Below are 14,152 nucleotides of genomic sequence, written 5' to 3' on the forward strand. Positions count from 1 at the left end.
ACCCGACTCTACTAAAAATACAAAAGTTAGCCATGCTTGGCGGTGCGTGCCTGTAATCCCAGCTACCCGGGAGGCTAGGGCAGGGAACGGTATGAACCCAGGAGGCAGAGGTTGCAGTGAGCTGAGATCACACCACTGCACTCCAGCCTGGGCGACAGACTGAGACTCCGTCTCAAAAAAAAAAAAAGAAGGAAAACTAGCCCGAGTGAAAGCAGGCAGGGAGCAAAGCAAGGAGCGGAATTGCTTGTTGCTTTCAGATGGAGCCCTGGAGGATGAGAGAAGACTGAGCTTGCTCAGACACATGCTCTGCTCACAAACACCCTCCCTCCCACCTCCCAAGAAGGCAGGACAGTGTCGGTGGTTATGGCTACTCCAGCCCGGTGACAAGGTTATGTGGCCCTGCTGCGTAACAAACATTACCGCGAGTCTCGCCTCTCTGCCAGCACGTCACCTCTGACCAGTCGCTCGGGTACGTGTCCGGCCCATACGCATCCTCCATGGCCTTCACCCGGGCCCGGAAAGCATAACACTTCTTGGCATCCAAGTCTTCTATAGTGACATTGCAGGTATTTTCCTGTTTGGACTGGAGAAACAAACACACACACACACACACACACACACACACACAATGATTAGTGATGTAACCTGTGAGTCTGGAGTCTTCCTTCCGGTGGGTTCATGGTCTCGCTGACTTCAAGAATGAAGCTGCAAGGCCGGACATGGTGGCTCACGCCTGTCATCCCAGCACTTTGGGAGGCCGAGGTGGGTGGATCATCTGAAGTCGGGAGTTCGAGACCAGCCTGACCAACATGGAGAAACCCCGTCTCTACTAAAAATACAAAAATTAGCCGGGCGTGGTGGTGGATGCCTGTAATCCCAACTACTCGGGAGGCTGAGGCACCAGAATGGCTTGAACCCGGGAGGCAGAGGTTGCAGTGAGCCGAGCTCGTGCCACTGCACTCCAGCCTGGGCAATAAGAGCAAAACTCCGTCTCAAAAAAAAAAAAGAATGGAGCCATAGACCTTCTCGGCGAGGGTTACAGCTCTTAAAGGTGGCACGGACCTGAACAGTGGGCAGCAGCAAGATTTATTGTGAAGAGCGAAAATTTATCGTGAAGACCGAAAATTTATCGTGAAGACCGAAAGAACAAATCTTCCACAGTGTGGAAGGGGACCCAGATGGGTTGCTGCTGCTGGCTGGGGCGGCCAGTTTTTAATTCCCTTATTTGTCCCCGCCCATGTCCTGCTGATTGGTCCATTTTACAAACCTCTAGCTAGCTGCAGAGTGCTGATTGGTGCGTTTTTACGGAGCACTGATTGGTGCATTTTACAAACCTCTAGCTAGCCGCAGAGTGCTGATTGGTCCCTTTTTACGGAGCACTGATTGGTGCATTTTACAAACCTCCAGCTAGTCGCAGAGCACTGATTGGTGCGTTTTTACAGAGCAGTGATTGGCACATTTTACAAGCCTCTAACTAGCCACAGAGTGCTGATTGGTGCATTTTTATGGTGCGCTGATTGGTCCATTTTACAAACCTCTAGCTAGCTGCAGAGTGCTGATTGGTGCGTTTTTACGGAGCACTGATTCGTGCATTTTACAAACCTCTAGCTAGCCGCAGAGTGCTGATTGGTCCCTTTTTACGGAGCACTGATTGGTGCATTTTACAAACCTCCAGCTAGTCGCAGAGCACTGATTGGTGCGTTTTTACAGAGCAGTGATTGGCGCATTTTACAAACCTCTAACTAGCCACAGAGCGCTGATTGGTGCATTTTTATGGCACACTGATTGGCACATTTTACAAACCTCTAACTAGCTGCAGAGCACTGATTGGTGCCTTTTTATGGAGCACTGATTTGTGCATTTTACAAACCTCTAGCTAGCTGCAGAGTGCTGATTGGTGCATTTTTATGGCTCACTGATTGGCATATTTTAGCAAACTTCTAGCTAGCCACAGAGCGCTGATTGGTGCATTTTTATGGAGCACTGACTGGCGCATTTTACAAACCTCTAGCTAGCCACAAAGCACCAATTGGTGCATTTTTACAGAGCAGTGATTGGTGCATTTTACAAACCTCTAGCTAGCCACAGAGTGCTGATTGGTGTATTTTTATGGAGGACCGATTGGTGTATTTTACAAACCTCTAGCTAGTCACAGAGTGTGTATATGTGTATATATATAAGCTGTGTATATAAGGTGTGTACATATATGTGTGTATATATAAGGCGTGTATATATGTGTGTATATATGTGTATATAAGCTGTGTATATAAGGTGTGTATATATGTGTATATATAAGCTGTGTATATTAGGTGTGTACATATATGTGTGTATATATGTGTGTGTATATAAGCTGTGTATATAAGGTGTGTATATATGTGTATATATAAGCTGTGTATATTAGGTGTGTACATATATGTGTGTATATATGTGTGTGTATATAAGCTGTGTATATAAGGTGTGTATATATGTGTATATATAAGCTGTGTATCTATATGTGTATATATGTGTGTATATATGTGTGTATATATAAGCTGTGTATATAAAGTGTGTATATACATGTGTGTATATATGTATATAAGCTGTTTATATATGTGTATATATGGTGTATGTAAGGTGTGTATATACATGGGTATAAATATGTGTATATAAGCTGTGTATATAAAGTGTGTATATACGTGTGTGTATATATATGTATATAAGCTGTTTATATATGTGTGTATATATGGTGTATGTAAGGTGTGTATATACATGGGTATAAATATGTGTATATAAGCTGTGTATATAAAGTGTGTATATATGTGTGTTATGTGTCTATATAAGCTGTGTATACCCATATGCGTGTGTGTATATGTGTGTGTGTATATGTGTATGTATATAAGCTATGTATATAAGCTATGTATATGTGTGTGTGTATATGTGTGTGTGTATATGTGTATGTATATAAGCTATGTATATAAGCTATGTATATGTGTGTGTGTGTGTATATGTGTGTGTGTATATGTGTATGTATATAAGCTATGTATATAAGCTATGTATATATGTGTGTGTGTGTATATGTGTGTGTGTATATGTGTATGTATATAAGCTATGTATATAAGCTATGTATATGTGTGTGTGTATATGTGTGTGTGTATATGTGTATGTATATAAGCTATGTATATAAGCTATGTATATATGTGTGTGTGTATGTGTGTGTATATGTGTATGTATATAAGCTATGTATATAAGCTATGTATATATGTGTGTGTGTATATGTGTGTGTGTATGTGTATGTATATAAGCTATGTATATAAGCTATGTATATATGTGTGTGTGTATATGTGTGTGTGTATATGTGTATGTATATAAGCTATGTATATAAGCTATGTATATGTGTGTGTGTATATGTGTGTGTGTATATGTGTATGTATATAAGCTATGTATATAAGCTATGTATATGTGTGTGTGTGTATATGTGTGTGTGTATACACACATATATGTAGATATAACACCTCGCTGTTCTAGCCCACTGCACACCTAGGCTGTATAGCAAATTGTTCCTGGGCTACACACCTGTACAGCACGTTACTGTACTGAATAGTGCGGGCAAACCTAATGCAAGTATTTGTGTATCTAAACATATCTAAACATAGAAAAGCTACAGGAAAAATAGGGTGTAGAAGAAACTAATTGGGACACCTGCATAGGACAGCTGTGTGATAATCACATGGGACTACCGTGATACATGCTGTCTGCTGACGACGAAAAGGTCCTTAGGCAGCACATGACTCTGTGTGTGTCTGTCTGTGTGCGTCTGTGTGTCTGTGTGTGTGTCTGCATCTGTGTCTGTGTGTGTGCGTCTGTGTGTGCCTGTTTCTGTGTGTGTCTGTGTGTGTGCCTGTGTGTGTCTGTGTGTGCGTGTCTGTGTGTCTGTGTGTGCCTGTGTGTGTGTCTGTGTGTGCCTGTGTGTGTGTCTGTGTGTGTGCGTGTCTGTGTTTCTGTGTGTGTCTGTGTGTGTGCCTGTGTGTGTCTGTCTTTGTGTGTGTGCCCGTGTCTGTCTGTGTGTGCATGTCTGTGTGTCTGTGTGTGTGCATGTCTGTGTTTGTGTGTGTGTCTGTGTGCCTGTGCTTGTGTGTCTGTGTGTGTGTGTCTGTGTATGTCTGTGTGTGTGTGTAGAGAGACAGATATGTAGAGATAGAGGTAGGACTAGAGGTAGATAAAGAAATGATAGATAAAAAGATAAAACAGAGAGATGATAGACTTGATAGATGATACATAGCTAGATGATAGATGATAGAGAGATAAATAGATGATAGATAGATAGATAGATAGATAGATAGATAGATAGATAGATAGATAGACAGATAATACATAGACAGAAGACACAGAGAAGTAGACAGATAGATGATACATAAATAGATAGAGACAGATAGTTGATAGGTAGATATATAGATACATACGTAGATAGATAAATACATAGATAGGATAGTAGATGGTAGAATAGAGAGAGATAATAGGTAGGTAGATAGAGATGATAGATAGATGAGCTAGATAGAGATAGGGATGATATACATAGATGATTGATGGTACATAGATAGATAAAAGAGAGTTGGTACATAAAATAGATATGGATAGAGCAATAGAGAGATAGAACAAAGAGAGTTAATTGATAAAATAGATGATAGATTGAAAGACAGAGAGAGACAAAATAAAATGATATAGATAGATAGATAGATAGATGATAGATTGAAAGAGAAAGACAGATAAAATAGAATGAGATACATAGATAGCAGATTGAAACAGCTAGAGAGAGATAAAATAGAATGAGATAGATAGATAGATAGATAGATAGATAGATAGATAGATAGATAGATAGATAATAGACTGAAATATAGAGATAGAGGTAAAATAGAATAATTAGATAGATAGATAGATAGATAGATAGATAGATAGATAGATAGAAAGAGATAGAGTCAGATAAAATAGAATGAGATAGGTAGATAGATAGATACATACATACCTAGATAGATACATAGATGATAGATTGAAAGAGATACAGAGAGATATAATAGAATGATATGGATAGATAGATAAATTGAAAGACAGAGAGAATGATATAGATAGAGATAGATAGATATAGATAGATCATAGATAGATAGATAGATAGATAGATAGATAATAGTTTGAAAGACAGAGAGAGATAAAATAGAACAATGTAGATGATAGATTGAAAGACAGAGATAGAGGTTAAATAGAATGAGATAGATAGATTGATTGAAAGAGATAGAGACAGATAAAATAGAATTAGATAGATAGATAGATAATAGGTTGAAAGACAGAAAGAATGATATACAGATGGATAGATAGATAGATAGATAGATAGATAGATAGATAGATAGATAGACAGACAGACATATTATTGGTTCTCTTTCTCTGGAGACCCCTCAGAGACACGGAGAGAAATGCGAGCCGGACTAGAGCTCTCTCAGGAAGAAACAGCACAGTGGAATTCAGGCAGGTGTAGACAAAGGGGACCCGGGAGTCTGATTGAACAGCAAATCCCACAGCCCACACCTGGGGGACGCCCAGCCACCATCGCCCTGAGTCACGGCCACCTGGCTCACCTGCCACTCCGTGTCGAAGGGGCTCCGGTACTGAACCTCATAGAGGAGACCCCTGTAGGACAGGTCAGAACACGTCAGTGTCACCGCATCCTGATGCCACGAAAAGCTCACCTGCTTTGGAGAACTGGGCTTCACTGAGAAGAAGAAATAACAGATTCATGTTACAGACAGTGACATCCCTCCTCTCTGAGATGACTGTGACAGGCTCACTTCATCCCCTTTCTCTAGCTTGTACCCCTCCCTTCCCTTAATACCTTATGGGGCTTGCGGTTCGCCCGTCTTCATTACTTTTATAGGAGAAGCTTCACCAGAGCTCCGAGAACCTGTTAGGTTTGCGAAGGAACTGTCTAAAATTCTGTGGAAAATGTCCTGTGTGTCTCTTACAGGCTAAATTATGTCCCCCACAAAAATACATGTTAAAATCCCAACTCCCCAGAAACTCAGAATGGGATTGTATTTCAAAATAGGATCCTTTGGGAGGCCGAGGCGGGCCGATCACCTGAGGTCAGGAGTTCGAGACCAGATTGACCAACATGGAGAAACCCTGTCTCTGCTAAAAATACAAAACTAGCTGGGCGTGGTGGTGCATGCCTGTAATTCCAGCTACTCGGGAGGCTGAGGCAGGAGAATCACTTTAACCCCGGAGGCAGAGGTTGCGTGAGCCGAGATCATGCTATTGCACCCAGTCTGGGGCACAAGAGCGAAATTCTATCAAAAAAAAAATCGATCTGGCTGGACACAGTGGCTCACACCTGTAATCTCAGCAGTTTGGGAGGCCAAGGCGGGCGGATCACAAGGTCAGCAGTTTGAGACCAGCCTGGCCAATAGGGTGAAACCCAGTCTCTACTAAAAAAATACAAAAATTAGCCAGGCATGGTGGCACATCCTGTAGTCCCAGCTACTCGGGAGGCTGAGGCAGAAGAATTGCTTGAACTTGGGAGGTGGAGGTTGCATTGAGCCGAGATCGTGCCACCGCACTCCAGCCTGGGTGACAGAGAGAGGCTCCATCTCAAAACAAAGTGGGGGAGAGGGGATCCTTATAGGTGCATTTAGTGAGTTAAGATGAGGTCATACCGGAGAAGGAAGCATTCTAAATGCAACCATAGGTGTCCTTCTCAGAGACAGAGGAGACACAGACACAGAGGAGGAGGCCACGTGGAGACGGAGGCAGAGACTGGAATGATGCGGCCACAAGCCCAGGGACACCTGGGGCCCCCAGGAGCTGGGAGAGGCAGGAAGGATCCTCCCCTAGAGCTTTCAGAAGGGACTGGATACAACTGTCATGCATTGAATGTTGATCCCTAAAATACATGTTTGTGTCCTGTTCTCCATAACTTCTGAATGAGACCTTCTTTGGAAATAGGGTCTTTGCAGATGTAATTAGTTAAGAATCTTGACATGAGATCATCCTGGAGTAGGGTGAGCTCTAAATGCAATGACAGGTGTCCTTGTAAGAGACAGAAGAGGAGACACAGACACAGAGGAGGAGGCCACGTGGAGACGGAGGCAGAGACTGGAGTGATGTGGCCACAAGCCCAGGGATGCCTGGAGCCCCCAGGAGCTGGGAGAGGCAGGAAGGAGCCTCCCCTGGGGCCTCCAGAGGGAATGGGGCTCTCAGACACGTCCATCTCACTAGGCGAGAATAAGTTTCTGTTGTTTTAAACCTCCCGTTTGTGGTGACCTATTAGAGCCCAGGAAACGCACCCAGTATCTACGAGTAATTTCGCGAATAAAGAGTTCGCCGTTCTCACGGGATTCTGAAGCAGATCCGTTTCCCCTACCTCTAAAAAATAAAAAAGGAAAAAAGAGCCACAGCCTTACAGAATTCTAGGATACAGAAGAAACATTTTGGAAAGAGGGTTTCCTTACAGCCAGTTCTCAACACACATAAGGAAACCTGCCAGGTGCAGTGGCTCGTGCCTGTCATCCCAGAAATTTGGGAGGCCAAGGCAGGAGGATCTCTTGAGCCCAGAAGTTCGAGATCAGCCTGGGCAATATGGTGAGACCCCAGGTCTACAAAACATGAGAACGTTTGCCAGGCATGGTGGCGTGTGTCTGTGGTCTGAGCTACTCTGGAGGCTGAGGCGGGAGGATCGCTTGAGCCCAGGAGGTGGAGCTTGCAGTGAGCTGTGATTGCATCACTGCACTCCAGCCTGGGGGACAGAGCAAGACCCTCCCTCTCAAAAAAAAAAAAAAAAAAAGATAAAACATCCAGTGAGTGGGATGACGGTGAGAGAGTATTTCCTGCTCCCTCTGTGTGTGTGTGTGTGTCTGTGTGTGTGTCTGTGTGTGTGTGCGTGTGTGTGTCTGTGTGTGTGTATCTGTGTGTGTGTCTGTGTGTGTGTGTGTCTGTGTGTGTGTGTGTCTGTGTGTGTGTCTGTGTGTGTGTGCGTGTCTGTGTGTCTGTATGTGTGTCTGTGTGTGTCTGTGTGTGTGTCTGTGTGTGTGTGTGTCTGTCTGTCTGTGTGTGTGTGTATACACAGGGCACCAGAGGGCAGCATCTCTAATTAATTCCCTTATTTTATGTATTTATTTATTTATTTGAGATGAAGTTTCCCTCTTGTTGCCCAGGCTGGAGTGCAGTGGCTGGATCTCAACTCACTGCAACCTCCGCCTCCCGGGTTCAAGCGATTCTCCTGCCTCAGCCTCCTGAGTAGCTGGGATGACAGGTGCCCACCACCACACCCAGCTCATTTTGTATTTTTAGTAGAGACGGGATTTCTCCATGTTGGTCAGGCTGGTCTCGAACTCCCCACCTCAGTTGATCCTCCTGCCTCAGCCTCCCAAAGTACTGGGATGAAAGGCGTGAGCCACCGCGCCCAGCCTTATTTATTTTTCAATAATGAATTTATAAATCGCCCAGGCTGGAGTGCAGTGGCGTGATCTCGGCTCACTGCAGCCTCTGTCTCCCGGGTTCAAGCAATTGCCGTGCCTCAGCCTCCCAGATAGCTGGGATTACAGGCGTGCGCCACCACGCCCGGCTAATTTTGTTTATTTTTTATTTTTAATAGAGACAGGGTTTCACCATGTTGGTGAGGCTGGTCTCGAATTCCAGACCTCAAGTGATCCGCCCGCCTTGGCCTCCCATAGTGCTGGGATTACAGGCATGAGCCACCGCACCCAAGCTTTAATTCATTCCCTTAAATCACAGTCATGTGGTCTCCTCACTGGGGAGATTCATCCCCGACCAGTGTGTGTGTAAGAGGGAACTTTCTGGAAGGCCGGGTTCTCCTCACTTGGAGTCAGGAACTGGGCACTGGGCTCCAGTGGCCAATGGTCCATGAGGTTGCTTTTCAGAATTTACTGAAACTAACTGAAGGTGACGAGCTGAAAGAGTACTAAAAAGTGTGCTGGGCTTGCTTTTCAGTAGTTACGGTAACCATTGATTTCCCCCCCCCCCCCCCGGCATGAGCTTGCTTTTCAGTACTTATGGTAATAAGCTGAGGGAAGTACTGAAAAGCATGGTGAGCTTGCTTTTCAATAGCTACAGTAATCACTAATCCAGTGACTTGTCTGAGCTCGCTTGTCAGTACTTACGGTAATCAGCTGAAGGAAGTACTAAAGAGTAGGCTGGGCGTGCTTTTCAATCGTTACGGTAATCATTGATCCAGCGACTATCATGAGATTGCTTTTCAGTACTTAGGGTAATCAGCTGAAGGAAGTACTGAAAAGCGTGGTGAGCTTGCTTTTCAATAGCTACGGTAATCATGGATCCGGCGATTATCATGAGCTTTTCAGTACTTACGGTAATCAGCTGAAGGAAGTACTGAAAAGTATGCTGGGCTTGCTTTTCAGTAATTACGGTAATCATTGATCCAGCGACTATCATGAGATGGCTTTTCAGTACTTAGGGTAATCAGCTGAAGGAAGTACTGAAAAGTGGGCTGAGCTGGCTTTTCAATTGTTAACGGTAATCATTGATCCCGCGTGAACTTGTGACTGGCATGAACTTGCCTTTCATTACTTACGGTAATAAGCTGGAGGAAGTACTGAAAAGCGTGGTGAGTTTGCTGTTCAATAGCTACGGTAATCATGGATCCGGCGATTTGCGTGAGTTTAAAGTCCTGAAAAGTGTGCTGAGCTTGCTTTTCAATTGTTACGGTAATCATTGATCCCGCTACTGGCATGAACTTGCTTTTCATTACTTATGGTAATAAGCTGAAGGCCGTACTGCAAAGCGTGGTGAGCTTGCTTTTCAATAGCTACGGTAATCATGAATCCGGCGATTTGCACGAGCTTTTCATTACGGTAATAAGGTGAAAGAAGTGCTGAAAAGCATGGTGAGCTTGCTTTTTAATAGCTACGGTACCCGGGCTAGGTGGCTCAAGCCTGTAATCCCAGCACTTTGGGAGGCCGAGGCGGGCGGATCACAAGGTCAGGAGATCGAGACCATCCTGGCTAACATGGTGAAACCCCGTCTCTACTAAAAAAAAAAAAATACAAAAAATTAGCCGGGCGCGGTTGTGGGCGCCTGTAGTCCCAGCTACTCGGGAGGCTGAGGCAGGAGAATGGCGTGAACCCGGGGGGCGGAGCTTGCAGTGAGCCGAGATCGCGCCACTGCACTCCAGCCTGGGGCACAGAGCAAGACTGTCTCAAAAAAAAAAAAAAAAAAAAAAATAGCTACGGTAATCTGAATCCGGCGATTTGCATGAGCTTTTCAGTACTTGTGGTAATAAGCTGAAGGAAGTACTGAAAAGTGTGCTGAGCTCGCTTTTCAAGAGTTAACGGTAATCACGGATCCGGTGATTGGCAGGAGCTTGGTTTTCAGTCCTTGGGGTAATAAGGTGAAGGAAGTACCGACAAGCACGGTGAGCTGGCTTTACAATACTTACGGTAATAAAAGATCCAGCGACTGGCGGTGAAAACGGGGTGCGTCCCGTTCCTGATGGAGAAATACAGAATATCGTCTTGCTGCTCTGCGTCTAGGAGGCACCCCGAGGTGTGACCTTCCTGGAGAATGTAGACGGTGCACTGGTCATAGGCCTCATCTCGACTGAATCTGGGGTTTAAAATGACCGTTTAGCAACAGTGCTTTATTTATTCATTTATTTATTTAGAGATGGGGTCCTGCTCTTGCCACCCAGGCTGGAGTGCAATGGTGCAACCTCAACTCACTGCAACCTCCGCCTCCTGGGTTCAAGCAATTCTCCTGTCTCAGCCTCCTGAGTAGCTGGGATTACAGGCACCCGCCACCAGGCCCAGGTAATTTTGGTAGTTTTACTGGAGACACGGTTTCAACGTGTTGGTCAGGCTGGTCTCGAACTCCTGACCTCAGGTGATCCACCCGCCTCGGCCTCCCAAAGTGCTGGGATTAGAGGTGTGAGCTACCACATCCAGCTTCTCTTTTTTTTTTTTTTTTTTTTTTTTTTTTTTTGAGACAGAGCCTCACTCTGTCGCCCAGGCTGGAGTGCAGTGGCGCGATCTCAGCTCACTGCAACCTCCACCTCTCAGGTTCAAGAGATTCTCCTGTCTCAGCCTCCTGAGTAGCGGGGATTACAGGTGCCCGCCACCACGCCCGGCTAATTTTTGTGATTTTAGTAGAGACGGGGTTTCACCATGTTGCCCAGGCTGGTCTCGAACTCCTGACCTCAGGTGATCCACCCGCCTCGGCCTCCCAAAGTTCTGGGATTACAGGTGTGAGCTAGCACGCTGACCTTTTTTTTTTTTTTTTCCTTTTGGACAGTGTCTTGCTCTGTCCTTGAGGCTGGAGTGTAGTGGCGCGATCTCGGCTCACTGCAATCTCTGCCTCCCGGGTTCAAGCGATTCTCCTGCCTCAGCCTCCTGAGTAGCTGGGATGACAGGCATGCACCACCAAGCCTGGCTGATTTTTGTGTTTTTAGTAGAGACGGGGTTTTACCATGTTGACCAGGCTGGTCTCCAACTCCTGACCTCAGGTTATCCTCCTGCCTCAGCCTCTCAAAATTCTGGGATGACAGGCGTGAGCCACGACGCCCAGCCTGGACATTTCTTAAAACAGCATTTAACAAATCTAATGGCCGTTCCTTCACGCTCCATTCTCACCGTGGCCTCCGGCCAGGTTCCCTCCTCACTAACTTCAATGACCCTTCTTTACAGCTAACTACAACACCTGTCCAAACAGAAAAACTTGCTGTCTCATAAATATTTAAACCCCTTGTGTCACCAGGTGCAGGTGCAGAGTTCGAGACCAGCCTGACCAACATGGAGAAACCCCGTCTCTACTAAAAATACAAAAATCAGCCAGGCGTGGTGGTGCATGCCTGTAATCCCAGCTACTCGGGAGGCGAAGGCAGGAGAATCGCTTGAACCTGGGGGGGCGGAGGTTGCAGTGAGCCGAGATCGTGCCATTGCACTCCAGCCTGGGCAACAAGAGTGAAACTGTCTCAAAAAACAAACAAACAAACTAACAAAAAACCCTTGCATGGTTACTATAGTATATTGAATTGTGGCCATCCATAAGCCATGCCCACGTCCCAACTCCCAGAACCTGTGAATGGGATCTTAGCTGCAAATAAGATTTTTGGAGACATGATTAGGTAAGCACTGACATAAAATCCTCCTGGATTAATGTGAGCCCTCAATCCAAATAGAATGTTTTTATAAGAGGAGGCCGGACATGGTGGCTCATACCTGTAATCCCAGCACTTTGGGAGGCTGAGACGGGTGGATCATCTGAGGTCAGGAGTTTGAGACCAGCCCGGTCAACATGGTGAAACTGTGTCTCTACTAAAAATAAAAACACAAAAATTTGCCAGGCGTGGTGGCAGGTGTCTGTAGTCCCAGCTACTCAGAAGGCTGAGACAGGAGAATCACTTGAACCTGGGAGGTGGAGGTTGCAGTGAGCTAAGATCACGCCAATGCGCTCCAGCCTGGATTAATGTGAGCTCTCAATCCAATTAGAATATTTTTATGAGATAGCAAAGAAATACAGTGAAAAATATTCTTCTAAGAGACAAAAGAGGATATACAGACTCAGAGGAGGAGGCCATGTGGACACAGAGGCAGACACTAGAGTGATGCAGCCACAAGCCCAGGGACTCCTGGAGCCCCCAGGAGCTGGGAGAGGCAGGAAGGAGCCTCCCCTAGAGCTTCCGGAGGCAACTGGATACAGCTGCAGTGGATTAATATGTGTCCGTCAGAAAGATCTGTCCGTGTCCTAACGCCCAGACCTGGAATAAGGCCTTATTCAGCAATAGGCTCTTTGCAGATGCGATTAAGTGAAGGATCCATAGATGAGATCATCCTGGATGAGGGTGGGTCCTAAATCCAATGACAGGTGTCCTTCTAAGAGACAGAAGGGGAGACACAGACACAGGGGAGGAGGCCACGTGGAGACGGAGGCAGAGACTGGAGTGATGCGGCCACAAGCCCAGGGATGCCTGGAGCCCCCAGGAGCTGGGAGAGGCAGGAAGGAGCCTCCCCTAGAGCCTCCAGAAAGAACCAAACACAGTTGCAATGGATTGAGATGGTGACGTCCAAAAGATCTGTCCATGACCTAACCCGTAGACTTGTGAATAGAATCTCATTTAGAAATAAGGTCTCTGCAGGTGTCATTCAGTTGAGTATCTTAGATGAGATCACCCTGGATTAGGATGAGCTCTAAATGGAATGACAAGTGTCCCTTCTAAGAGACAGAAGAGGAGACACAGACACAGAGGAGGAGGCCACGTGGAGACGGAGGCAGAGACTGGAGTGATGCGGCCACAAGCCCAGGGACGCCTGGAGCCCCGAGGAGCTGGGAGAGGCAGGAAGGATCCTCCCCTACAGCCTGTGAAGGGAGGAGAGGCCTGTCCTTGATTTTGGACTTCTGGCCTGCAGAACTAGAGTAACTGTTGATCTTAACTGCTTAGCGTATGGTATTTTGTTATGGCACCTTAGGAGACCCCTGCTTTCAGGAGGGCCTTTGCGGTAAAAGAATGGCCGGGCGCGGTGGCTCAGACCTGTCATCCCAGCACTTTGGGAGGCTGAGTCGGGCAGATCACGAGGTCAGGAGTTCAAGACCAGCCTGGCCAACGTGAGGGAAACCCCGTCTCTAAGAATACAAACAAAGTAGCCGGGCGAGGTGGCGGGCGCCTGTAGTCCCAGCTACTCGAGAGGCTGAGGCAGGAGAATGGCGTGAACCCGGGAGGCGGAGCTTGCAGTGAGCCGAGATCGCGCCACCACACTCCAGCCTGGGTGACAGAGCGAGACTCCATCTCAAAAAAATAAAAGAATGTGCCAAGATCACCTATCACTCTGGTTTTTCTGCACAGGGAAAAAAAAATTGTCACCCAGAGTGAGACCAAGTGGCTTATTCCTCGTCAACAATGTCCGGGGAATTCTTGGCTCAGGAATTGTTTCCTTTTTTTTTTTTTTTTTTTTTTTGAGACGGAGTCTCCCTCTGTCACCCAGGCTGGAGTGCAGTGGCGCGATCTCGGCTCACCGCAACCTCTGCCTCCAGTGGTTCAAGCGATTCTCCCGTCTCAGCCTCGCAAGTTGCTGGGATTACTGGCACCTGCCACCACGCCCAGTTGATTTTCGTATTTTTCAGTAGAGATGGCGTTTCCTCATCTTGGCCAGGCTGGTCTTGA

The 14,152-nt window shown here is 46.1% G+C and overlaps 1 protein-coding gene across 1 annotated transcript in view; it reads right to left on the reverse strand.

The window, feature by feature from the left end:
• Positions 1-14,152, reverse strand: part of LOC106995742 (cytokine receptor-like factor 2) — a 28,098-nt gene that overhangs the window by 8,405 nt on the left and 5,541 nt on the right. The window contains exons 3-5 of the mRNA XM_028841970.2: positions 10,436-10,602; positions 5,604-5,737; positions 421-583 (exon numbers count right to left, since the gene is read on the reverse strand). Coding sequence (XP_028697803.2) covers positions 421-583; positions 5,604-5,737; positions 10,436-10,602 — 464 coding nt within the window. The remainder of the gene's footprint in view (positions 1-420; positions 584-5,603; positions 5,738-10,435; positions 10,603-14,152) is intronic.

Source organism: Macaca mulatta, chromosome Y (genome assembly GCF_049350105.2).
Source record: "Macaca mulatta isolate MMU2019108-1 chromosome Y, T2T-MMU8v2.0, whole genome shotgun sequence".
NCBI lineage: Eukaryota > Metazoa > Chordata > Mammalia > Primates > Cercopithecidae > Macaca > Macaca mulatta.